General features: G+C 42.7%; 2 protein-coding genes across 2 annotated transcripts; one reads left to right on the forward strand and one right to left on the reverse strand.

Moving 5' to 3' along the window:
• Positions 1 to 5,024: 5,024 nt before the first annotated feature.
• On the forward strand, positions 5,025 to 11,733 carry rag1 (recombination activating 1). The gene is given in 5 exon segments (XM_052060033.1): positions 5,025 to 5,170; positions 6,181 to 6,526; positions 6,615 to 7,744; positions 8,375 to 10,079; positions 10,081 to 11,733. Coding segments are annotated over 5 exon segments (3,240 nt in total). The 5' UTR covers positions 5,025 to 5,145; the 3' UTR covers positions 10,115 to 11,733.
• A 177-nt stretch (positions 11,734 to 11,910) lies between these two features.
• rag2 (recombination activating gene 2) lies at positions 11,911 to 15,942 on the reverse strand. The gene is made up of 2 exons (XM_052060091.1): positions 15,711 to 15,942; positions 11,911 to 15,056 (listed from the first exon to the last, which is right to left on the reverse strand). The coding sequence occupies exon 2, from the start codon at positions 15,039 to 15,041 to the stop codon at positions 13,437 to 13,439; it is 1,605 nt and encodes a 534-aa protein (XP_051916051.1). The 5' UTR covers positions 15,042 to 15,056; positions 15,711 to 15,942; the 3' UTR covers positions 11,911 to 13,436.
• Positions 15,943 to 25,787: the final 9,845 nt, after the last annotated feature.

The following is a 25,787-nucleotide window of genomic DNA, read 5'->3' on the forward strand; positions in this document are numbered from 1 at the left end:
AGCTCAATATTTTGGATCTTTTTTACATTAAACATCAGCTCCAAGGAGGAAAAGCCATCATCACTTTCACCAAATTGAAAATATTGTGCTGATCATTTCTACGTTTTTACAGGTTGAATTGGACAATAGTTCTTTTTTATTTATTGTCTTTTACTATGTTGAGTATTTTTTGAAGCACTTTACAAATAACATTTAGCATTATTATCCATCCGTTTTCCAATGCAATTTATCCTCACAAGGGTCGCGGGGCGTGCTGGAGCCTGTCCCAGCTGTCTTCGGGCAATGTAGGAGGAAACCGGAGTGCCTGGAGAAAACCCACGCAGGCACAGGAAGAACATGCAAACTCCACACAGGAAGGACATGGCTGGAATCGAACCTGGTACCTCTGCACTGTGAGGACAACTACCGGGCCACCATTATTATTTTTTTTATTCTTATTATGTAAGCATCTCATAAACACAAAATACATTACCTACTTGTTGCAGTCTCTTTCAAAATCAGTCAAATGTTACCTTTTAAGGCAAATCATGAGTTAGACAAGTTCCTTTTGCAAAGTAATTGTGGCAACACTGGCCGCGTTAGAATGTTTGAAAAACACTGTTCCAAATCAGCAATTCATCTGAATGTGTTTCTGTGCCCATTGTTCCTTTGTCTCAGCTCTGAGCAGCGACGGTAAAGAAAAGGGCACAGCTCAACTGGTATTTCTTATAATGGGATTTTAATTAAAAAAAAGACAAGACAACAATGGAAAGATCTCCATGCAGAAAGGATTTTTTGTTTGGGGGACATTTAAAACCATGTGAATTTCCCACTCCTTGACACATAATAGAACCGATTTTTCTTTTTTCATAGCTTCCCACAATTTGCTCATTGTGTAGAGCGGGGCAGGTCTGACCAATTGAGACCAGACTGAACATGTACTGTTTTTTTAAATCATTTTTGATTTCAGAATTGTACAAATACGAGACACACAAACACATATTGAAGCAGACAAGTTGGCATTAAAGATGGAATGTGAACATTTGAAATATTAAGTGGTTGTTTGAAAGCGACTATTCCTCAGCTGACAGACCTTCTATGTAAATCTTCATCAGACAGTGAGGAAAAGAGGCTGAATACTTGGTTAAACACAAGCCAAATGCAGTTCAGTGGGTTTTTACTCGACTGTAAGTCCCCTAGCAACAGAAGAACCGTTCTCCAATGAGGACTATCGCCATTTAATTAAACACAGAATACACAGAAGAAGTATACTGCTGTTTTGATTCAAGAGACTGGGCCTTCTTTAGTGGCCTAAAACGGCATGGCTTAGACTTTTAATTTCATTTAGTTGTCTACAAGTGGATCATCATCCATCTGGATTGCCTTCACAGTTGTAGGTTTTGCTTTAGGGAAGGCTAAACATAATCCCACTGAGTACACTTTAATTTCTGCAAGTTATTTCACTTTGGATGCCCGGTATGCTGTGGCAATAGGAAATTTCCATTTCTGAAGAAACCCCACAAATGGTATGAACAAATTTGCTCTAACTTGCTTTCCATATTGTTTAACAAATCAGAGGAGACACATGGAACCAGTGTAAGTCCAAAATAAACCTGCAGCTTGGGGGAAGGTTTTGGGGACAAATCAATGAGGCCTAAAGGCTCTCCAATAAAATTGATATTAGCAAAGCTCGACAAGGATAGTATTGGGATATCGGGCGGCCAGCGGCTTGTGAAGGGGATGCTATTTGTGAAAGCCGTGACGCTGTCGTGCGTCTCGGCACTCGTTCAAAGCTCCATCAGTCGTGATTAGCAAACAGCAAAAGCAGCAGTCACCCGCAGTCACACAAGGCCTAAGACAACAACTCGGATGTCCCCCTATTCTTCGCACTGTTATGACAGACCCACTAATACAGGGGGGTCAAACTCATTTCACATTGTGGGCCACATACGGACTCGGTAGATGTCAAGTGGGCCGAACCATTAACATTATACCATACTGTGCTATGAATCACCAAAATGTCATCTCTTTCCTTTGTTTTGGTCTCAAGAAGCATTGATTGGCGCTTTCATATCATTTGCTGTGTTGGGTCTATCTCGGTGACAGACTGAGACTGCTTGTTTTCTTCCCCGATCAAAACAATGTTGTCTTCTACTGTGAGCAAAACAGTATACCCCTAGCGGATAATCCACAAATTGCATTTTATTTAAAATATTCATTCTGTGTCTTCAATGCATTTTTTTTTTTAACTTTTAAATGATCCCGCGGGTCGGATCGAACCTCTTGGGGCCGGTTCTGGCCCACGGGGCGTATGTTTGACACCAATGCAGTCATACGAAGGTAAAGTGGGCTGTGGCGGACACTTGTCAACCATCTCATTGGAATAATTGCAATTGATGACGAAAAATAAATAAGTAAAGGAATAACAGAGGTGAGTGCAAAAAGAAAGAGACGAGAAGACAACAGCATCAACAGTAGGCGATGTATGGATTTCATTGCTGCTTAAAGTTCTACGCTGCCAAATCATCAATGCATTAGTGAGGAGAGGCTACATAGTATAGTAAAAATGGGCTCCCCAAATGTTCATTGTTTTACATACACAGAAATGCATCCATTTTTCGGGACATTTAGAAAGATGGCGCAAAGATTTCATTCAAATGTAGATATAAAAAGTCAACACACCCCTGTTCAAATGGCAAGTTATTGTGATCAAGATAAGTCGTTTAAAAACCCGTCACAGGAGGCGTGTGGACAATCTGTGCAACCCTATTTGGAGTTTGTTTACAATTTTATGTGCACATTATCCTGGAAAATGTTTTGAAATTATTTATTTTGGTGTCACTCTTTTTATATCAGATAAACCTGGCATTTGAACAGGGTTGATTTTTATTTTTTTTATTTTATATTCACTTCACACCATGTTGACATTTTACTCCCTATGAGAACGATAGCGAAGCATCAGTGCTGTTCATTCATTGTTCATTTCTGCTGTTGACATTTTTCTTTAAGCTGCACTGGGACCGAGTCTTTTTAGACTTGTAGCTTTAACAGTTGTATTTGGAAGGCTTGATCTCTGCGCCCCTTTCCTTGTCACAGCCTGCAATCAACCCAAAGCTCTGACGTTTTTTTTTACTCTGAACTAAGCCTGCTATCCTTTGCAACTCCTTCATACAAGATCACTCCTATATCCCTTGTCAATGCCATTCCTCTCATATACCATTCTCTTCTCTTCGATGTTTTATATAAACAAACCCTAAAGAAATGATTCGAGGGGGAATCTGGGACAAATTTTTGTATTGTATCAAATTGTGTTGTTGTCTTCCCAACAAACAAATCTGCCGAAAACGTCCCCATAGTCTTTTTCTTGGTCATAAAATGTAATAACAGTCCAGCTTTTCAAATGATGGTATCTTGCTTTGTCTAAAAAGCTTGCCTTTTACTTTCCTGCACAAGATCAACCCAAAACACGAATTATTCTGCACTTATTATGCTTTCTCACACACACACACACACGCACACACACGCACGCACACACACATACACACGCACACACACACACACACACACACACACACACACACACACACACACACTCACACACACACACACACACACACCCACACACACACCCACACACACACACACTAATCATATCCACTTACAGAGCCATCCAGATGATTTTAGTGGTGCTTGATCCTGACCTAAGGTGATCGTCAACATCAGTGATTCCCAAATTGAGGTAAATGCTGGGGCGTAACCAGAAATTATTTTAGTGAGGTGACCAGGGTGGCACAACACCTCAGTGAAGGTTGGCCAGTGGTGGCCGTGCATCATAGAATCCACAGTCAGAGGGTTTCATGAAATGAAATTCAAACTTGGGCCCGATTGCCGAGATTTGCTTTGTTTTGGATGACAGGTCCATAAAATTATCTTCCGAACTAATGACAGGCCTATAAAATTATTTTCCGAACTAATGTCACTCTCTCTCTCTCTTTCTCTCTCTCTTTTCCTCTGTGTGTGTGTGTGGGTGTGTGTGTGTGTGTGTGTGGGTGGGGGGACCAGGGGTGGCCAGAGAAAACACAAGAAAGCATGGGGACAACAATCTACCATCCCCAGGCTAGCAAGACTTGAGCTGAGATTTGAACCTCGGAGTTCAAACATGTAAATTGCAGAAAACATACATTTTGCTGCATATTTGAATGTCATAGACTGAATATGGTACATCTTCAAAGGGACGTGACATTTAAATGACATTTTAAAATGACAACCCTAAGTTCTTCAGCAAGATATCTCGCTACCTTCTCGATGCTGTGGCTGTTTTTTTTTTTTTTTGTGCTCTACCAAATTTGTCAGCCGCAACCGATTTTCTCCCTGCGAATTAAACATCGCTTTGTAAGAATTGCCTTAGGACTGCAATTGAAGATTCCTTTTAATAATCGATTAATCTGTTGATTATTCAGTCTACTTTCATGGAGCACTACATACATCGGACCAAAATTTACAGCTGTGAAGCTGAAATGCAGAGCTTTTGGACATAACTGGAAGTTAAAAAAAGCTATCTAAATGATTAATTGAACATCAAAAATAATGCTCAATTAGTTTGAGAAATGATTAGTCGTCAATTAATCGTTACACGTCTAAATTGCTGATTGCAATGCAGTATATACAACACATTTTCGGGACTTAAAGAGACGAAATATAACATTTCATTTTGCCATTACAAGAAAGTTGCGGACAAAACAAAACAACATGTTGTTCTCATTCTTTAATTGAGCATCTACCCCACCAAACATTGTGCTATTTGGTGGGGTAGATTTTTTTTTGTCTGCAGCTCAAACTATGCACATGTGGAAAACCACTACGGCCAGCTCAAACTATGCACATGTGGAAAACCACTACGGCTCTGAACTTGTACCCCCCCCCCCCCAAAAAAAAATCAGCTGTTTGCATCAGGTGGCGAGGGTTGACTGTTGAGATTCTGACAAGGAAAGAGTATAAATGCAAGCCACAAAGGTAAAGACAGCATCAATTACCGTGTATGGAGCTTTGACTCCCGGTAACAGATGCCTCAAGCTGTGAGAAACAAACACATTGAGGAGTGTGTTTAGACCTATCGCTCCTGGGCTTCCCTTGTGCCCTCACGCAGAGAGGAGCCCAGAGGGACTGATGCCAGCTGAGAATGAAAAACAAGGTAGGAGCCCAGCTGACTTTCATGTACACAGGCTCAGCTGTTTGTCTCAAAAGAGACTTCAGCATGAGAAGTAAATAAAGGCCTCTTAAAATGAAAGAGCTTTCTCGGGAGTATGCTGATAGATGGTTAGACACGAGATGCTTCTGGAAGAGCGCCATTGGTATAATATGGTAAGGTTTAAATAGTTAACAGATTATTCAACATTGTTTTGACAAGCTTGCTTTAATGTCTGATGTGATCATGGAATTTAGCGAGGATAAGATAAACACTGTCATGTTTCCAGTATCGTTGATCCTTCCTGTACATCCCATATGTTCATTTATCTGCTGAATTATTAACTGTCAAACCGAACAATGTTGTATTTGGAATAATTCATTATGATCTCGATTTGGTGTGGTGGCTTCTTGTTTTCTTTTCCTCCTTGCCTCTCTAGTCACTATCAATGTATTGTGAAATAAGTATAAATGTCTTCAATACCCCCCTCCGCCTTCACAAAGCCAGTTTATGGCTCCCGGGGCTCGGATTTGCTCTCCAGCTTAGAAAATGACAAATATAAATGATTGACAGGCTTGCAGGGATAAGGGGCGGCGATTTAGCAAGTGCTCTGTGTCAAAGAAATACAGTCTCATCGGCTCCTAGAGCAGGAAGAATGGAGATGAGAGAAATGAAGATCCTTGGCGTTGTGTCGATCACACAGTGTTTGTTTCATGTGTTCAGTATATTGGCAATGCACTTCAGTATTCACTACCTTTTTCAGTGGATCTTAGGGTATGTAAAGAAGTGTTTTATCAGAATCACATACAATGGTTAGGGCTCCAAGCTAAAATACCCTTGCTGGGGACTAATGAGTAATTGAAATCCAACATCATTTTCTGTATCCTTAAATCTGTCTCTCTGCTGCACTTTTCTTCCCATACTTTTTTGAGGTCTGTGAAGATTAGTCACCCAGAGATTTTGAATACATGCACATCTCACTTTCCTTCTCATTGCATCCCTTTCTTCTCTCCCAGGCTTAAGTCCAATTATGGCAGAGGAAAGCCTGGAGACAGATGGCCCCAGATCATACATGCCGGCTGAGCTCTCCCATCCCTACTCTAAGTACACTCAGTGGAAGTTCAAACTGTTTAGAGTGAAGTCCATTGAGAAGGCCCCTATGTCCAGTGAGAAGGAAGCCATGTCAGGGATCTCTAAACCTAACCTTGGTACAGCTCCAAATATACTCCTTGATAATGGTACGACTACAGGGAGTGTTATCAAATTGTGTCTTGGTGGGAAAAGCAAGGAAACTGCTGAACCATCTCATCAGAGCATGGATATGAAGCTCGAAGAAATTGACAACCACATAAAGCACCTCAGGTGATTAGTGAACATGAAACCTTACTTGATAATCTTCTACATTCGATCTCTCTTTGACCGAAACAGTAATGCATGTTTTCTTTTGAAGATGTCTGTGCCGTCTTTGTGGAGTCCTGTTAAGGAAAGTCGGTGGCCCAATCCATGATGTTCACGCAGTTCTGGATAACGACAGCAAGAATTCCCTCCGCAAAATGGGCTGCACATTCACAAAATGGCCAGAGGTCATACACAAAGTCTTTAAAGTGGACGTGACAACAGATACTGAATCTGTTCATCCTCTTTCCTTCTGCCATCGCTGCTGGATGACTGCTATACGGGGAGGGGGGGTTTGCAATTTGTCCGAGACAAAAGTCCCTGAGTGGAAACCTCATTGTGCTCTCTGCCACCTGTGTTTGCCTAAGAAACAATTATTCCACACCACTGGCAGAAAAAGGAGAACAGCTCCTTCTAGAGCCCACAGCTTAGTCAAAAGAACCAGGTTGGAGCACAGCCATCTCACTGTCAGCAGTGAAGGTCGAGTTCTGAGACCATTTGGCAGCCGCCTTCATGGTGCTGCCCTTATTAAGACATGGAAAAGTCCCAGTATCCAAAGAAAGCACTGGATGAGGACCATCACACACTGTCAGAAACAACACTTGAGTAGCAAGCTTATGTCTGAGAATTTCCCTGTTGATTTCCTCCGTTCTTTCACCTGCATGGTGTGTGACCATCTGCTCTCTGACCCAGTTCAAGCCCCCTGCAGCCACCTCTTCTGCCGCAGCTGCATTATAAAATACAAAAACTTGATAGGGCCTCATTGTCCTGCCTGCAACTTACCCTGTTCCAGCGATGACCTCATTCCTCCCGCAAAAACTTTTTTGTTCGTCCTGCATTCTCTGCTTTTGATCTGCCCAAGAGATGGCTGCGGTCAGCATGTAAGACTGGATTCATTTAAAGCTCACTGTATGAGCCATGAAGCACAGGATGCACGGCAGCAATCATCACAGCTTGACAACTACATGGTTGCCAATAAAGGAGGAAGGCCTCGCCAACACTTGCTATCCCTCACGCGTCGAGCCCAGAAGCATCGACTGAGGTCTCTGAAGAAACAGGTGAGGATGTTTGCGGATAAAGAAGAAGGCGGCGACCTAAAGTCAGTGTGCCTGACGCTGTATCTTCTGGCTCTGAGATCTGCGAATGAACACCGAATGGCAGATGAGCTGGAGGTCACAATGCAAGGTAAGTGGCTATGAATCAGTCTCTTGCTCAATCGCTGTGCACCCCCTTCGCACCGAACGACACAGACACAAACAAATTAATTAGATCTCACTAATTTCTGCCATAGTCTGAGGGCTGCTCTCATTCCTTAATTAACAATGAGTTGAAAAGTTCACTGTTGAGGAGAGATTTACTGTTCTTTTCATGCTTGTCCATCTCTATCTATTAAAGTATCATTCTTGGCCCTTTTTGAATTTTTGCAGCCCTCACTTTCTTTCTGCCCAACTGTCAGACTTTTATTTTCACTCCACTCTTGATATACAATAACAACTCATGCGAAGGGCCCATTGGAATCAGACTACATTGTTTCCCCCTGCAGACCATTATGACATTTACAAATAAGGAAATATTACATTGGTTATCCAAAGGTTTGTGTGCTCTGGACAAAGATACATTTACGGTCTTGCTGTGCTGTGGTAGGAATGACACCACATTTGAATGAGAAAAAGTTCGTCTCTCCGGCTCTTTTGGAAGTTTGAGCTTCACAGTTTGGTCCTGAGTTATTATCTTAGTGCGCTTTTCTCCCATCCTTTGTTGTTTCTGTTTTATTTTGTGTTTGACTGAAACTTTTTAATTTGTCTCTATCTACAGGCAGAGGCTTTGCCTTGCATCCTGCTGTGTGTTTGGCTATCCGGGTCAACACCTTCCTGAGCTGCAGCCAGTATCACAAAGTGTACCGTACTGTCAAAGCCACCAGCGGCCGGCAAATCTTTCAGCCTTTGCATGCTTTGCGAGCTGCAGAGAAAGAGCTTCTCCCTGGCTTTCACCAGTTTGAATGGCAGCCAGCTCTCAAGAACATGTCTGCATCTTGCAATGTCAGGATCATAAATGGGCTCTCTGGTTGGACTTCGACTTTGGATGACTCACCACCTGAGACCATCACACGTCGATTCCGCTACGATGTGGCTCTGGTGTCAGCAATAAAGGATCTGGAGGAGGACATAGTGGAGGGTATGAGAGAGAGTGGGATGGAAGACAGTGCCTGTACCCTAGGCTTCAGTGTTCTGATTAAAGAATCTTGTGACGGCATGGGAGATGTCAGTGAAAAGCACGGCGGAGGCCCAGTTGTTCCTGAGAAAGCTGTTCGCTTCTCTTTCACCATAATGTCTATTTCTGTATTGCTAGATGAAGGTAATAGGCAGGAGGTTACAATCTTCACTGAGCCAAAGCCAAACTCAGAATTGTCCTGTAAGCCCCTTTGTCTGATGTTTGTGGACGAAGCGGACCACGAGTCACTCACAGCTGTCTTGGCGCCCATGGTCGCAGAGCGTAACGCGATGAAGGAGAGCAGGCTTATCCTGTCCATAGCTGGGCTGCCTCGATCATTTCGCTTCCACTTTAGAGGGTCGGGATACGATGAAAAGATGGTACGTGTATTTGAGGGCTTGGAAGCCTCTGGATCCACTTACGTCTGCACACTGTGTGATTCCAGTCGAGTGGAGGCCTCTAAAAATATGGTGCTCCACTCCGTTACACGCAGTCATGAGGAGAACCTGGAACGTTATGAAATCTGGCGAACCAACCCATTTTCTGAGTCTGTAGAAGAACTGCGGAACAGAGTCAAAGGGGTCTCTACCAAGCCCTTCATAGAAACCCATTCCACACTTGATGCGTTGCATTGTGAGATTGGAAATGCCACAGAGTTCTACAAAATTTTCCAGGACGAAATAGGGGAGGTGTACCGAAAGGAAAACCCCAGCCGGGAGGAACGACGCAGCTGGCGGGCAGCCCTAGATAAAGAACTGAGGCAGAAGCTGAAGCTCAAACCTGTGATGAGGATGAATGGCAACTACGCCCGTAAGCTAATGACCCTTGAGGCGGTGCAAGTGGTGTGTGAGCTGGTCCCCTCGGTGGAGAGGAGGGAGGCCCTGAGGGAGCTGATGAGGCTGTACCTTCAGATGAAGCCCGTGTGGCGCTCCACCTGCCCAGCCAAGGAGTGTCCTGACCAACTTTGCCGCTACTCCTTTAACTCCCAGAGTTTTGCTGACCTAATCTCCACTACCTTCAAATATCGCTACAAAGGTAAAATAACCAACTACCTGCACAAGACCCTGGCCCATGTACCCGAAATAATAGAGCGAGATGGATCTATCGGTGCCTGGGCCAGTGAGGGGAATGAGTCGGCGAACAAACTGTTCAGGCGTTTCCGCAAGATGAACGCACGTCAGTCAAAAGCTTTTGAGCTGGAGGATGTCCTGAAACATCACTGGCTCTACACGTCAAAGTACTTACAGAAGTTCATGCAGGCTCATAAGTACTCTGTGAAAACCCTGCAGGCAACCATTGACCCAGCAGAGGAAAAGTATGTCCCAGGAGGTCATTGATTTTTGATTTTGAAATTAACCCTAAAACTTTGATTTATTTAATGTTCCAAGTTGTTAACTAACACACTATTTACAAAAAAAAATGTCAATGAGTGGAATTATTTGTTTTTAGTAGTTCATGTAATAACCAGGCAACCAATGGCCAATTTTAAGTTTATTTATTCATTCATTTATTGTTCATTAATGTTGGATGATGTTAAGGCTGTTGGACTAGTTAATTGTGTATCTTAGCTGTTTGGATGGTTACTGTGTAGGAACGGGTTGTAAATTGATGTAGACGGTAAACCACAGACTCATTTTGCAACACAAATGTAATTTCCCCGCCCTCCAATATGTGAAGTATAGCTACGTTTATTGTATTGCAAGGATGTGACATCTTCACGACTTTATCAAGTGAATATTTACAGAAGCAGATGAAAATGGTGGAAGTCATTGTGGGGAAAGTGTGTTAAGTTGACCATATCTGTGGATTTGTGGCCATTTCGAATGGAGAGAAACCCACTCACAGAGTTTAATGCTCTTTGTTTCATGACTGCCCTCTGCAAAAGATTAATTTATTGCTTTATCCTGGCACCCCTGAGGGCCGAATATATGCCAGGTCACTTTGAACCGAATTTTAGCTTTCTTATTTTGTGCGTCTCAGATGATACATCATGCTTATTCGACACCTTCACATAAAATAAAGCATCTAATGGCCTTTTTCATATATCATAAAAATGCAGTTTACAGCCAAACACCAAGCCCAGTCTTGAGCAGGGATTTTTCTTTAGCTTGGTACAAAACTGCACTTTTCCTCTTTTGACATTTCTTCATCACAATGGCCCGAGATGGAAGAAAGACAGAAGGACGTTGTGTAAACTGAGTTTGTTGGCAACTTTATTTCTTTGATCGATTGCATTGTCTCTTCCTGCCCTTGACATTTTTGGGTGAGGCAAGCAATTTTGTTTTCTTATTTTATTGGATGTGTGATTCCATTTTACTGTCATAAGTGCAACAATACAACAACGTGGCTGTCACCGGCCTCAACAGACATCATCTTTTAGAATGCATTTTATGACGGCGTGTCTCAAAGTTGTGTTTTGCCAAAATAAATTGCACTTCTAAGTAAATCGGTGATGGATGATTCACAAGCATTTCTGTCTTAGCTTTCCTCATTTTTTCTTTCCCCTCTCCACTAAATTACATGTCAGTTTGCACACCAGGTTTTCACAGTTGAACGTGGTTTTTCCCCTCTTTCTTTTTTTTAATAAAGTCAACATCATTCAAAACTAATTTTGCAAGTAATTATTTTTCCATTCCACTACATCTTTCAACCATATTTAATTGAATATTCTTTTTTTTCTTCAGGACACAGGACACTTTCATAGATAGTCAAAATGATTTCATTTTGTTTCTTTTCAAGCCATTTAGATCATGGGTGTCAAACTCAGATCCGGGAGAGCCGCTGTCTTTCAAGTTTTCCAAGTCTCCCTGTTGAACCACACCTGATTCAAATGATCAGATCATCAGCAAGCTCTGCGGAAGCCTGACATTGAACCTGTTCATTTGAATCAGGTGCGTTGCAACAGTGAGACTTGAAAAACATGCGGTACAGCGGCCCTCCAGGAACTGAGTTTGACACCTCTGATTTAGATAATATGCATTGAGTAACTCTTTGGATTTTTCTTTCATATATATTAATGAATCCACTTGACGTGTAATCTGCAGTTTTTTTCAATTTTTTTGTACTTTCAACAGTGCAGAAATGTTTCAGTTCATCTGAAAAACATGGAAAATCAACTCAAAATTATACACTTGGTTGTCATTTTCTTTATTTTCTTTCTTTTTATAACATACACACTATCACTTAAATAGAACACTTTTATACCTTAGGTCACAGGTGTCTAAGTCAAGGCCCGGGGGCCAGATCCGGCCAGCCACATCATTTTATGTAACCCACAAAAGCAAATCATGAGTGTCAACTTCTATGATTTTTGGTAAAATATCTACCAAAATGTCAAATTGTCAGGTGTAATAAATAACATTGAGATTTAGCAATCATTTTGTTACCCTGATTACACTCGAACAATAATTGAACAATCTATAGTGATTTCAAAACTAGTTATCCATCAGTTTGTTGTGTACCAGTAATAATACAATGAGACGATTATACATTTATTTTGTTTTATTGTCATAACGGCCCTTCGAGGGAAGACGTAACTCCAAAGTGGCCCGTGACAAAAAACGAGTTTGCCCCCCCCGGCCTTTACACTGCTTTACACCGATTCCTCATTCACCTACCGATGCCAATCGCAAACACTTGGAAAAACAAACAAGCAAACAAACTGTCTTCCAATTTGTTAATCCTACGATCCAACATCAACACCAGCAGGACTGAAAATGTACAATTTCTAATCAAAAACACTGTGTGAGATTTCAATTTCATAGATCCCTTTTACACAAAATCAAGTTGCACACCGGGGTTCCTAGAAAGTCAACAAAAACGATTCAAATTGAGTTTCATGACACAATGCTGGGTCAAATGTATGTAAATTTATTATTAACATCCATTTGAGATTATTTTCTGGTGTTACTATTTGAATCATTCCAGAAAGTTAAAGGCAAAATAGATTTTGTTTATGTTTCGATTGAATTTTTTAATATTTTTTTTGTGAGGACACGTAAACTGTTTTGTCACAATTCATTTTGCGCATTGATTTTCTGTTTGAACCAAAGGAAACAATTTTGACTTAACTACACAACAACAACACAACACAAGGGCCATTAAAAAGCTGCGAAGAAAAACAAGCGGCAAAGTCTCATTTCCATAGTTTCTATTGGAATAATCATAAATGCAGAAGAAAACACTTACTGATAGACATTAACACACCTGTGACACCGATTTCTTAGCTTTAACACTCAATTTGTACAGTGACTTTAATATTTCAGTTTTGTATTTGTCTGTACCCGATTTTTATTTTTACTCCCTCCTTCAAGGGTCACCAAATTGGTGCCGGCGGGCCTCCAAAGACAACTGCCCGCAAACCTTTTCTGAAAATAGTTAATAGTTGGAATATTGTAGAAGTGATTGTTTGAAAATTTGAACAATAGTAGACATTTATAGAAAAAAAGTGTTGCATATTGATATGTATCTGATTTTCTTGTAGTTATGTTATAAAAGGTAATTTGTAGTTTCAGAAATGCGTTTCAAACTGCAAGCGCTTCATCTAATCATCGCTCATGAAGCAGCTGTCATCTTCAAAATGGACAGTGACTCCTGCTCTCTGTGACAAAGACAAATTTAACACAGATCTTTCTCGGCTGTCACTTCACAACCTCAATGAAACGTCTTAATCAAAAAGTCTTCTGAAAACACTTTTTTTGGTTCTGGACATCTTGAAAGCTGTCTGGGGTTTCCTCAGTTTCACTTTTAAAGGGGGACGTGTTTGTGGCATGACCTTTTGAGGTGGGGTCATCCCCTGGATCGGAAGACCGCCATGATCTAGGCAGAAGTATTTTTTGTTGCCCTGGGAGAGTGTTAGGAGCAGTGTCTCAGACAGCTCCATGCACTGAGCGTGGACCCAGTGCCCGGCCTCTCCTGTGGAGCAAAAGATCATGGCTGGTCGTTGGAGCTCAGTGGTGTAATACGGCTCCCATGTATTGAGATCCAGCTGGCAACTATGGCAACATTTGATCCAGTAGCCTGATTGTGACTCATCCTCCTCATCTTTCTCATTGTAGCTATTATCTTCACCTTCACTACTCCCATCCAATTCTTGCGGCTCACGACCAAAATAGAGCTCGTCTGACTCTTCTAGAGGAGTAGAATTGTCATAATCTGTCAGCTCCTGGCTGCAAACCTGCTGGGCTTGTATGCCTTCTTTGGCGTCTTCCACTTTCTGGAAGTTTACGAGGTAAAAGTATTGCATATTTGTTTGGCACGATCTGCCCTCACTTGGCACAGCTAGCAACATACTTTGTTCCCCTGCAGCACCGCCATACCAAGTTTGACTGTGAATGATATCTGGGGTCCATTTTGGCGGTTCAAGAGGTTCTATGTGAATCCCCTTCTCATCCAGAATGACAGTGCTGCACTCCATTCTTTTCTGAGACTTTGATTGATATCCTCCCAAGATAATATAGTTGTGAGCGGGGCCTGTTCGAGTGATGATAGCACTTGAGATGGATAGACCAAAATCGAGAAGCTCACATGACAATAATGGACAACCTTGGAGGAGCTCGACGTGCAGACAAAAGAGCCGAGGTGGTCGGCCGTCACATTTCAAAAAGTGACCCCCGAGGATGTAAACATGGTCCTCTCTCGCAAGGGCCACATGGAAAGACTGTCCGTCAGTCAGCTCTGGAAAAGCATAAGCAGAACAACAACCAAACTGCCTGTCAAACAAGAACACTTGAGGAGGACAGTCAATGACACGGTTCCAGTTCTCTGAGGTCCTCTCTTTTGCGGGCATGTAGGACCTTCCACCAAAAACTACGAAGGCAGTCTTCCCTCTGCTCTGAACCACACTGACTGTGTGACCATATCTGGCACCTGGCACTTCTCCGACCAATTCTTCCTCTTTACACCGCAGGGTCAGTTTGCGATTGCCGCCACGACTATCCATGCTCAGTGCATAGAGACTGGATGAGATGTCGTTGTTGGGGGTGCGGCCGCCATGGATGAGATAACTTTCCGGAAGTCCATCGTGTGGATCAAGGCGGCAAACAGCAGGACAGCGCAAGGGAGGAAGGTATTGGGAGTCACTGGAGAAAGATATGGCTCTCAACCTGAGCTCACCATGTTTCAAGTGCACGCCAAATACGCCTGTTGGACAGGAGCGCTTTGGCCATCCTTTCTGGCCAAATAGGAGAACTTCACCATCAAGATGTAGAAGAGAACAACCGGTTTGCAGAAGACCTTCGCAGTTCACTGGATTTAAAGGCTGCAGAGTCATCCTGGGTGCAGGTGTCTGCTTCAAAACAACACACACATGTACACAAACACATGCATGCAAGAATGCACACAAAGATGTTGTTTTCATTACTTTTTAAAGTACGCCGACGTTACAATAACATTGTAATTAGAATCGACCACAGTTGTAAAGCCTTTTCTGTTTTGCCACAAGTTAATTCAGACCGAACCGAGCGGTGTTAATTTGCGGTAACTGGCGCTGCAAACCAAACGATGACGACCACAACAATAATAATAGGCTATCGGACAAGCAACTTCGTTATCCCATCAATCCATGCTTGTATCATCTTTACAGGCTAACAATGGTTAATTGGGTTATTTGTCTACATAACGCTGCTCTTTATTTGGCCACACAGTGTTTTAAATGTGGTGCTGGAGCAACAAGTCATTAAAATGTTATCAGCCTAATCTAAAAGTTTGGTTCATCATTACTGAAGTACAGTTGCTAGACAAACAAAATGACAAAACTAAACACTTCAGTACCAACAGGACATGTTGGAATTTATTTTCAGCATTCCTTTGATCATGCCATTTTTATATCTGCTGCGCGTAGCAGAACCTTTCCACTAATACACTCAACTGACTAAAGTGGCCATGCAAATTTGTAACCTCATAACTTCCAGTTATTTCCGATCAATTTTAATGCACTTACCTTGCAGCCAGGGTGAGGAGACGAGAGCGTTGAGACCTTTAGCTCACTTTACTGTGAATTTTAAGATCACTAAGCTCGACCTAATCACTCTTTATAGCCTATCTCTGACAAAAGCAGACACTGGCAGTGAGTTTGTAAAGCTTCGTTGACTCACAAACACTTCCAGCTCTTGAGGTTAACTGTGTGTGACTGCTGCTCTTTGGCGGCACTGTCTGAATGCGTTTAGCAAGCCACTTCAGAGGTACAGCCACAGATCAAATGCACCTAAGAAGCTCAGAAAAACAGCGACCGATTTCGCTACGCAGTTCAAAGTCAACAAATGTTTAAATATGTTGAGAGATGCTTGTAAGAAGAAGAAAAAAACCTACAATGACATCCCTAAAAGACCAAGTGGTCTGCTTGTTATACTTGTACTTCCTTACTTTCCACAAGGGGTCACATAAATTAAGTGTGTCAGACAAAAATTGCTGTAATTAGGCAACAGCTAAATAATTAACACATGCTGATTACCGCAACAGAGGGCCAAATCACAACCAGCATGAAAATAAAATACAGCGGAAAAAAATAACCTAAATTATACAGGCAATGCATGATGACAGAAATGTAGTCGTCAGCTCTTGGGGCACAGCAGACGTATTTAGGACCGCCTGTACTCAATGCCATTACAAGACGCAGACTATAACACACAAAATAAAATGTGACAAAATTAGAATGCCACAACCCCCTAACTGACGTTTCTGTTTTATCAGCTTTAAGAGGAGGCTCATTTGTTACATATCACCATGTCCTCGTCGTTAATTAATAGTAAATGAGCAATTTGCATCTAGCCGATTAATATCTGAAATGGACATTAAATGTAATTTTAATGAACACTGGTCAATATTTTTTTTACTCAGAGATGCAAATAAATGAGATTAATTGTTTTGTGCTGATGTCCATTTTTCATCATCGTTATCACCATCATCATTATCATCGTAATATGATCACAATTATGTTATATATATATATATATATATATATATATATATATATATATATATATATATATGAAATTTTGGAAGCTATAAATTGCAATGCATGGTAAAATAAGTCTGTATTGTGCAAGTTTTTATAGGTCAAGCTTCAAAACAACAAACTAAACCATCTCAAAGACCTAATATGCAAGAAAAAAAGCTAAGACACAAAGGAAATCAACGTCAAAAATCACATAAAGCCATCTCTGATAAACTTGCTGTTGACCAGCGTAATTAATTGTTTCCAACTGCTTTGGAAAACAATTATTTCATCTTGTCTTAACTAATATTTTTTGGGACAGGAAAAAAGACATTTTCCAGTGTATTTATCAAGCGAATACAGCATTAGTCTGCAGCCTTTTACTGCTGCGCAGAGCCTAGATTCTGTTGCATTCAATACATGTACAATGCTTGGTTTCGCTGTTTCTTGATTTGCACTTATTTTTCTTATGTGTTTACCCACACACAAAGCCTCTTCTGTCTTCCTTCTGCTCATCCCTTAAGGTTGTGCTCATTTCTGGCATCAAAATTAATTGCAGGCTTGCCAGAAAGCCAAACAGACCACAGACATTTTAATGGAGTTACTTCTTGAAGGCATTCCACTGGTGCACATCTCATTCACTTGCTGATTGAAATCTGTACAATGCGCATGGGCCATTGAAGCACACAGAACAGTGTGTGGACACATTATTCTCCTATGATGCTGTATTATTAGCTGATGAAAAAGATGTCTGTCCACCCATCTGTCTGATCAGCTGAGGGTTGAAAAGAAAGTAGCACGCCCAAACACCCAGAGAAAAACTGAACTCGAAGCAGATGTACGCTCTCTCATTATCATAATGTTTATGTGCACGGAGTGGCTGAGAGAACACTCGAGCGGTGAACAACAAAGACTGAAACCACAAGTGCCTGGAAAATCGTTAGGGCTTGAAAAGCACCTGTGTGTCTAAACTGATGCTTACAGAGCGGAGTTGTGGAGACAAGACTTCCCTCGTTGCTTGAGGATATTACATGATGTCAGATTCGCGTGTTTCGTCTTTATTCTCTAACAATTGTTACATCGGTAGGTATTCAGTGACGGGAAGAAAAATCAAACGTCGAGGCACCGTTGAAGACAGCTGTGGAGCCAAAGATGGGCTTTTGTGGAATGTGCAGTGTATGTCGTGTGGGCGCACCTCACGGGGTGCATGGATCTGTACATAATTAATAGAAGAAAGTCATACAATCTACAGCGGCACCTGTTTCTGTCCTTGGTAATGCATCACTACCTGGCTGTTGCTATTCTGATTTTGACAGAGGACATCTGTTCAAATCCTTCTTTTGTAAATCTGAAACAAGGCACAATCGTTTCCCATCACCCTGCGTACCTATGCACAACCTCAAAAGTTGAATCCAATCCACTGTGTGATGTTGCTCGGCTTCAGTGTTATTCTAATTGCTACAGTCCATCCATCCATCCATCCATTTTCCTCACAAGGGTTGTGCGGGGTGCTGGAGCCCATCCCAGCCGTCTCTGGGCAGTAGACGAGGGACAACCTGAACTGATTGCCTGCCAATCGCAAGGCACACAGATGAACAACTATCCGCACTCACACTCACATCTATGGACAATTTAGAGTGTTCAATCAGCCTGCATGTTTTTGGAATGTGGGTGGAAACCGGGGTACCCAGAGAAAACCCACGCTGACATGCAAACTCCATACAGGGAGGCCAGAGCTGGAATTGAACCCGGCACCTCTGCGCTGTGAGGTCGCATAAATAAAAAATAACACCTTTGCAGAGGAAAAAAATGTTCCGGCATCAAGAGGATACAGACCTGTCATTCTGCATAAGCTGGCAGCTGAAGAGGACAGGTTGAGAAAAAGAAAAGAAAAAAGTGTAGCAGTGCTACACTGTCGATTGAGATGTTACAGGTAGGGTGAAAAAATGAGCCTCAAACATGAAAGTCAAATTTGCTCGTGTTTTAAAATGAAGAAATAGGTTGAGGGCAAGTGCTGATTCTCCCAAAAATTAATGTTCTTGTCGAGTAGGCTCCACAAACAAACAACCTGCACACCACTTTCTTCAGTTAGAGGAGAAAAGACAAGGAAGGGACCATGCTTCAGGGACGTGAGAGTGTGTCACTTGCACCTGTTTCTGCTCCTACAATAGTTCAACAATGCACAAAAAAACAAGAACTTTTTGATGGTCCTTTGCGTTTGTATTTTGCCATTTAATCTGTGTGGCACTCAGACTCTGGGTCTGTCAACAGGCAGCATTAAAACACATTTGGAGCTTTGTTTGGGCTGTTTAAAGAAAATGATCAATATTGCTTTGCATAATTGTTTTTATGTGACAGGCTATTTCATTAGTGTCTGCTTGCTCAAATATATTTTGCATGAAGAATTTTGGCGATACAATGATACAATCTTATTTAACATTGGGATATTAAACATGGCAAAGTAAAAAAATATATACAGGTACTGTACATATATAAATATTTCAACTTTGTGCAAGCATCCAGTCTGGAGAATCATTTGTATGTGAATTTTGTTATATACGGTAAGCCTTCAACTCTGCATGTGGTCTTGCTACAAAGAGCGAGTCACGCATTGTGTTTGGGGTATTGTGTTTCCGTGCACTTACATCCAGTATATAGGTTATTACAGTTTGTGTTGCCTTTGGGGCTAAATATTGATTGCATTCCATTGTTGGGTTCGCTCTTTGCACATGCACAAAGTGAAATCTCTTGATTCTCTTGTAATGTCCTAATGATTGTGGAAAGAGAACAATGCTTTTATTTGATGAATTCTGTTCAACTGTGCATTGAGAAATACTTCAAGAAAGTATAAGAAAAAATGTGTCTCGTGGATTAAATCAGTGTTATAATTTCACTCATAACTTTGACTTCTACTACTACAACTACACCTAATTGTAATATCCATTCATCCATTCAGTTTCTGATCTGCTTATCCTCACAAGGGTCACGGGGCGTGCTGGAGCTGCTTTGTTCTGAGGCAAACGGAGGGGCTGTTTGGACGCTTTGGAGTTAAGTACAGATGTGTACACTGAGGCATGGGCAGAGCTTCAAACTACAACAGCTATTGATTTTGCCCTGATTCTGATGAGGGGGCTCCTCGTTGCAGTCAATATCATAGATCAATGGACTATACACTGAAACCGATGGTCCCAGCAGGGATCCAATATTTGGCTTCTAATTAATAACATTCTTGATTAGCTTTAAAATGAGAAGAGTCCCTTAGCATAGGAAACAGTTCAGCATGAGTGGCCTCCAACTGTCCAGGCACTAGATGGAAAAATGACAATCAATAATACATGCAAGATCCTTGCAATGACTTGTTTTGGAGTGCTGGCCCAGTAACATTATGATGAAATATGCTCCTCTCCGACAGCTGTATATCTTGGGTTGTAAAAATAAGAATGTCAAATGCACAACATAAAACAACTGCTTCTATGAACCAATTCATTTTTCTTTGAGATTCTCGATAACAGCAAAACAGCTAGATGTCAACATTTCAATCAAATTGACTTTTTCATAACAATAATAATAATTATAATTGTCATCATTATTATTAATTGTCGCCCCGGTGGTCGACTGGTTAGCGCGTCGGGCCTCACAGCGCAGAGGTGCACCTGTGTGGTGTTTGGATGTTCTCCCTGTGCCTGCGTGGGTTTTCTCCGGGTACTCCGGTTTCCTCCCACATTTCCTCCCAAAAACGTGCATGGCAGGCTGATTGAATGCTCTAAATTGTCCCTAGGTGTGAGTGTGAGTGTGGACGGTTGTTCGTCTCTGTGTGCCCTGCGATTGGCCGGCAACCGTTCAGGGTGTCCGCCGCCTACTGCCCGGAGATAGCTGGGATGGGATCCAGCACCCCCCGCGACCCTCGTGAGGATAAGCAGATTGGAAAAAGGATGGATGGATGGATGAATGGCTTTGTTGTCTTTTTAAGCAACGCTGCAAATCAAACAAGAAATGTTATCGGTTTGCCTCTTCTCTAAGCTTGTGAACAACATTGAATGTACTGCCCTAATGTGCTGAGTTGTAGAAAATATTAACTATGGGTTATCATTTTCATGAATAATCAGAGTTCCATGCAAAGTACTTTTTTTGTTTAAAGACATAACCTTGACTGCGCTCCTATCATCGAAGCAAGAAAAGATGCTTGGCTCATGCATGTTGCATGTCGGGCATACGCGTTCAATCAACGGCATGCGTGGGATTTGATGTTGAGAGGCAAAGCAGCAGGCTAAGGTCATCGCTGCCAATTGACACAGAAGTTATTTGGCAGGAGCCTGTATTGCCACTCAGCGATGCTGATATAATGGAAGACCCCACTGTGAGCGCCCACCTTGATTATCAGCTTTAATTATGAATGTACGGCTGCAAGCATAAAATGAGAGTGAAAGATGGTGTTTTGGAAAGTGTCTTTTTGACTTTGAGTGCAAACAACTCCTCTGTCGCAGAACAAATCATCGCTGGACGTTTTGCATCAGCATGAATATATCAGTTATTTGGAGAGATTTAGGCCTCGTTGGAATTTGGCTCAACAATACATTTTGTCGTCTGCGCTGCTAAAACTCAAGATAGTTAAAACTAAACCACACAGCGTTGAAAAACAAAACATTGTTGGCACGGTGAATAATAACCAATGTGTGAATGTCAAGGGTCTTATTATTTTAAATGGTCCTGCCAGTGGAAAGCGTCCATATTTGTTTTGAAGGGATGAGTTTAGTTTGGCTGATTTGGCACAAGCCATCGTCGGGACTCTTATTTATTTCATTCATGAAGTGAACCTGCCAATTATTTCATGACTTCACAGGGGGAGCGGCTTTAATATAATGTGTGTACTCTCGTGAGCCATTTTACCGTTCAAGTGCCAATAAAAAAGGAAAAACAACCTTATTCCTCTGCTAAAAGGAAATTATCTTCAGGTGCCCTTTTCCGATGGAAATGTTGCATCATAAGAGTTTCCTATTACAACATTGCATTGCATTGCCTCTTACTAATTAAACACTTATCGTTTGAAATTTACAGCCCTAACATCTTTCTTTCTTTTTAATGGTGTTTCGTAAACCCTCCTTTTAATGAACACAAGCGTACCAAATTGTATACGCCCTTTGACAGTCACCTCCTAGTCTGCTTTGAGCTGGCCCCATCTGGCCCCATCATTGTGATCTTTTTATCTGCATGTTGTTATTCTGCATTTCTGACCGTGCTTGTCTCTTCTGCGTGTTGTCTGCCTTTAGATTCCGTTAGTACAGTGACAGAGGTGATCACAACCAGCAACAGACATTTAAAAAAAAGTTGCTTATTTTTGCTGTTTACAGTCAAAGGCACAAATACAAAATGAGAATATTCACAAGACAAACCTCTTGCCCACATGCAGACAAACCTCCCAAGTCACAACTGTTATTTCTCACCCTAAGATCCAAAACTAAAGCAGTGTCAACAAAATCATACTTTACAAAAATAGAATACAAACTCTGGCTTTACAGAAGTTGCAAAGATAATTTCTCAGTTTTACTATGATGTATTTGATGGGTGGGTATGGTCTTGCTTTTCTCTCTTTTGTCATGACTCATTTGTTCCTAGAACCACAGTGGTCATGAACTGACACATTTTTTGCAACCTGTTCCCGTTTGCCCCCTGGTGAGACACAATAATTACCCTCAAATTGCTTCCTATCACTCAATATTACAAATTTTGTAAAGGCAGAGTGTTTGTTGCAGCTCCTCTCGCATCTAATGAAACTGGGCAAGTATACCTAATGGAGTGTCCACAGGAGCATGATATCCTGGCGATGCATCTCAATAACACCACATTATAAATGACCCACTCAGAAATAACTGAACCCTGATTTTAATTGCACACAAAGTCAACTCTGATTTCCACTAATGTGATTGTCTTTCCCCAGAATTGTGTTTGACGATCGCACCAAATTCACTCAATGAGACAATCGTCTAAAGTGTTTTTCTCAGCTGTTTGTCCACATATTGTGATCTAAAGGGTGCACAGATTTACCATGCAAGGAAGGGAAGCCGTCATTCTAAATCAAGCGGAACCAGTGAAGCGTCTGACGACAAAATGGGAGAAGCTGGAAAAGGACTGAGTGGTTTGGTCTCTCACATTTAATCACAAGGTTGTCAGCATTAAGTGTCCATTGGAGGCAACATTCGTTATTATGTTGATGTACTCGCAGTGACCCAGATGGAGAATGTCTATTTTTTCGAATGCATTTCATAAGGCAGGATCAATCACTTGTCCTCTGGCATCTTTCAGTTGGTGAAAGTGAGGGCTTGTGTTCTGATTCACCTTCTTGTGTTCCATCTCACAACTGCAAATGACCCTCAGCGCCACATGAAGACACCCAAAATGTCAAATCACACCTTGAAGCGATAAGGAAACACAGTAGCCCATATGCTTGTTTTCATATGACACGAGAGCTCAACACATATATGTAACCCAGGTCTTATACGAGCAACTAGTATTTGGTAATATTGACTTTGAGGGGCATCTACAATGGACAAACTCGTGAGTATGACAGTTTTGTATATCATCATTTGCTCTGTCAATTGTTGAGATGCAGTGGTGCCCTGAGACATTGAGGGAGATTAATGTATTTAGTAATTAATTTGTGTTCCCCGCCGACAGCCCAAAGACTGCTCGGATAGGATCCAGCATGCCCAGCGACCTTTGTGAGGATAAAGCGGATCAGAAAATGGATGTCTAGATGGATAATACGAGCCGTCATTTGGCCAATTTGTTGCTTTGACTTGCATGCAAATATTTGCGATCAAGCGCTGTGTGGTGGCAGTGAACTCAGCTCATTTTGCAACAAGCAGCAGCTTGTGAATGATTCTTAAAAACAAACAAACAAAAAAAAACATTGTTCTTCGTGGGCACCCCGGTGGGCAATTGGTTAGCCTGTCGGCCTCACAGTGCAGAGGTGCAGGGTTCGATTCCGGCTCTGGCTTTCCTGTGTGGAATTTGCATGTCCTCCCCGGTGCCTGCGTGGGTTTTCTCCTGGTACTCTGGTTTCTTCCCACATTCCAAAAACATGCATGACAGGCTGAATGAACACTCAAAATTATCCCGAGGTGTGAGTGTGAACGCGGATGGTTGTTCGTCTCCGTGTGCCCTGCGATTGACTGGCAACCGGTTCAGAGTGTCCCCCGCCTACTGCCCGAAGATACCTGGTATAGGCTCCAGCACACCCCCCGACACTTGTGAGGATAAAGCGAATCAGAAAATGAATGGACGGGTGGATGATTCTTTGCGATCTATTTAGTGATAGAAAAATGAAGCTTCAAATTTGCTTCATTGAACCTTCTTTTTTAACTCCTCTAGATGGCTCAGGTGTTTTGTATGAACGGGGTTAAAAAAATGGCAAGTCAGTGAGCTTTCAGCCCAATTTGAACAAAGAGTTGAGGAGCAGCAGCTCTACTCTTCTTCCCTCCTGGATGATGTAGCTTCTCACTTTGTCACAACAGGGGAACTGACATTAAGGACATTTGTGACCATAGGTGAGGGTAGGAATGTAGCTCAAGCAGGAGATTGAGAGCTTCAACATTCGGGTCAGCTCCTTCTTCACGACGACAGAACCATGCTGAGTAATGCATCCTTCCAGAAGCTGCTTCACTCTGCCTGTCGATCTCTATTCTTCTCTCGTTCATGAACAAGACCCCAAGAGAAGCAAAGCTCTCCAGTTGGGGCAGGATCTCATTCCCGACGTGAAATAATTTATGGATCTATTTCTGTCACGATCTGCCCGAAGCGATAATGATCGCTCCGTGCAGAACGAAAAAATAGAGGATTGGATCCCCGGAAAACAGACAACGAAAGAATTTTCTCAAAGCAAAGAGTGTCTTTAATGACAAAAAACAGAAAGAGCCCGACAGGGAAAAAACGGAAACACAAAACGCTGGTCAAATAAGGACCAGGGAAGAAATAAGGAAACAACTGAAAACGCTCGCTGAAAAACAAAGTGCGAGGAGCTACTGATTAGGCAATATCTAAGTATTCAATTTAGTGACTAACGCGAATGGCAAGAGTAAAGGCCGCAAGGCAAGAAGGCAACGAGTAATCTACAAATAGAGGAGTTAGCACGAGAGATCAATGGCACGGTGAGGAATTCTCCGGCAGTGGGAGAACTGCCGGAGTCTCATTAATATAGGAGGGTAATCAGCCCGAAATTACGGACAGGTGCGCAGATGGCGGGTGAGAAAACCCGCCACCTGCTGGCGGACACGCGACGTGACAGTACCCCCCCCTCAATGGACGCCTCCCGGCGGACTACCCGGCTTGGATGGATGTGTAGCGTGGAAGTCGCGCAAAAGGGATGGATCAAGGATCCAGGAGCGAGGCACCCACTGCCGCTCCTCAGGCCCGTAGCCCTCCCAGTCGACCAGATACTGGAACCCCTTTCCCCTGCGCCGAGAGTCCAGGATGGCACGAACCGTGTACACCGGGTCACCGTCGACGACCCGCGGAGGGGGCGGCGGCGTGGGAGGAGGAGCCAAGTCACTGGAAGACACGGGTTTGAGTAGGGAGACGTGGAAGACGGGGTGAACCTTCATGGTGGGCGGCAGCCGGAGCCTGACTGCAGACGGACCGATGACGGCCTCGACCTCGAACGGTCCAGTAAATCGGGGTCCCAGTTTCGCAGACGTGCCGGCCAGCCGAAGATCCCTAGTCGCCAGCCACACCTTCTGTCCTACCACGTATGAAGGAGCCGGGCGCCGGCGACGATCCGCGATCCGCTGGTTCCTGGCCGCCGTGCGGGACAACGCAGCCCGGGCCTCCTTCCACACGCGATGGGCCCGCTTGAGGTGGTGCTGCACAGAGGGGACCTCCACCTGCCCCTCCTGGGACGGGAACAGCGGCGGCTGGTACCCGTAGGCGGCCATGAAGGGGGACCTACCAGTGGCAGAAGAGACGAGGGTGTTGTGCGCGTACTCCACCCAGGGTAAGTGGTCGACCCAGGATGAGGGACGGTGAAGGCACACACAGCGGAGGGCCGCCCCCAGATCCTGGTTGGCACGCTCGGCTTGTCCATTGGACTGG

The sequence above is a fragment of the Hippocampus zosterae genome, chromosome 3 (genome assembly GCF_025434085.1).
Source record: "Hippocampus zosterae strain Florida chromosome 3, ASM2543408v3, whole genome shotgun sequence".
Lineage (NCBI taxonomy): Eukaryota > Metazoa > Chordata > Actinopteri > Syngnathiformes > Syngnathidae > Hippocampus > Hippocampus zosterae.

What these genes read in the sequence shown, in the direction of transcription:
- rag2 (XM_052060091.1), bottom strand. Translation starts at nt 15,041, where the DNA reads ATGACTCTGCAGCCTTTAAATCCAGTGAACTGCGAAGGTCTTCTGCAA.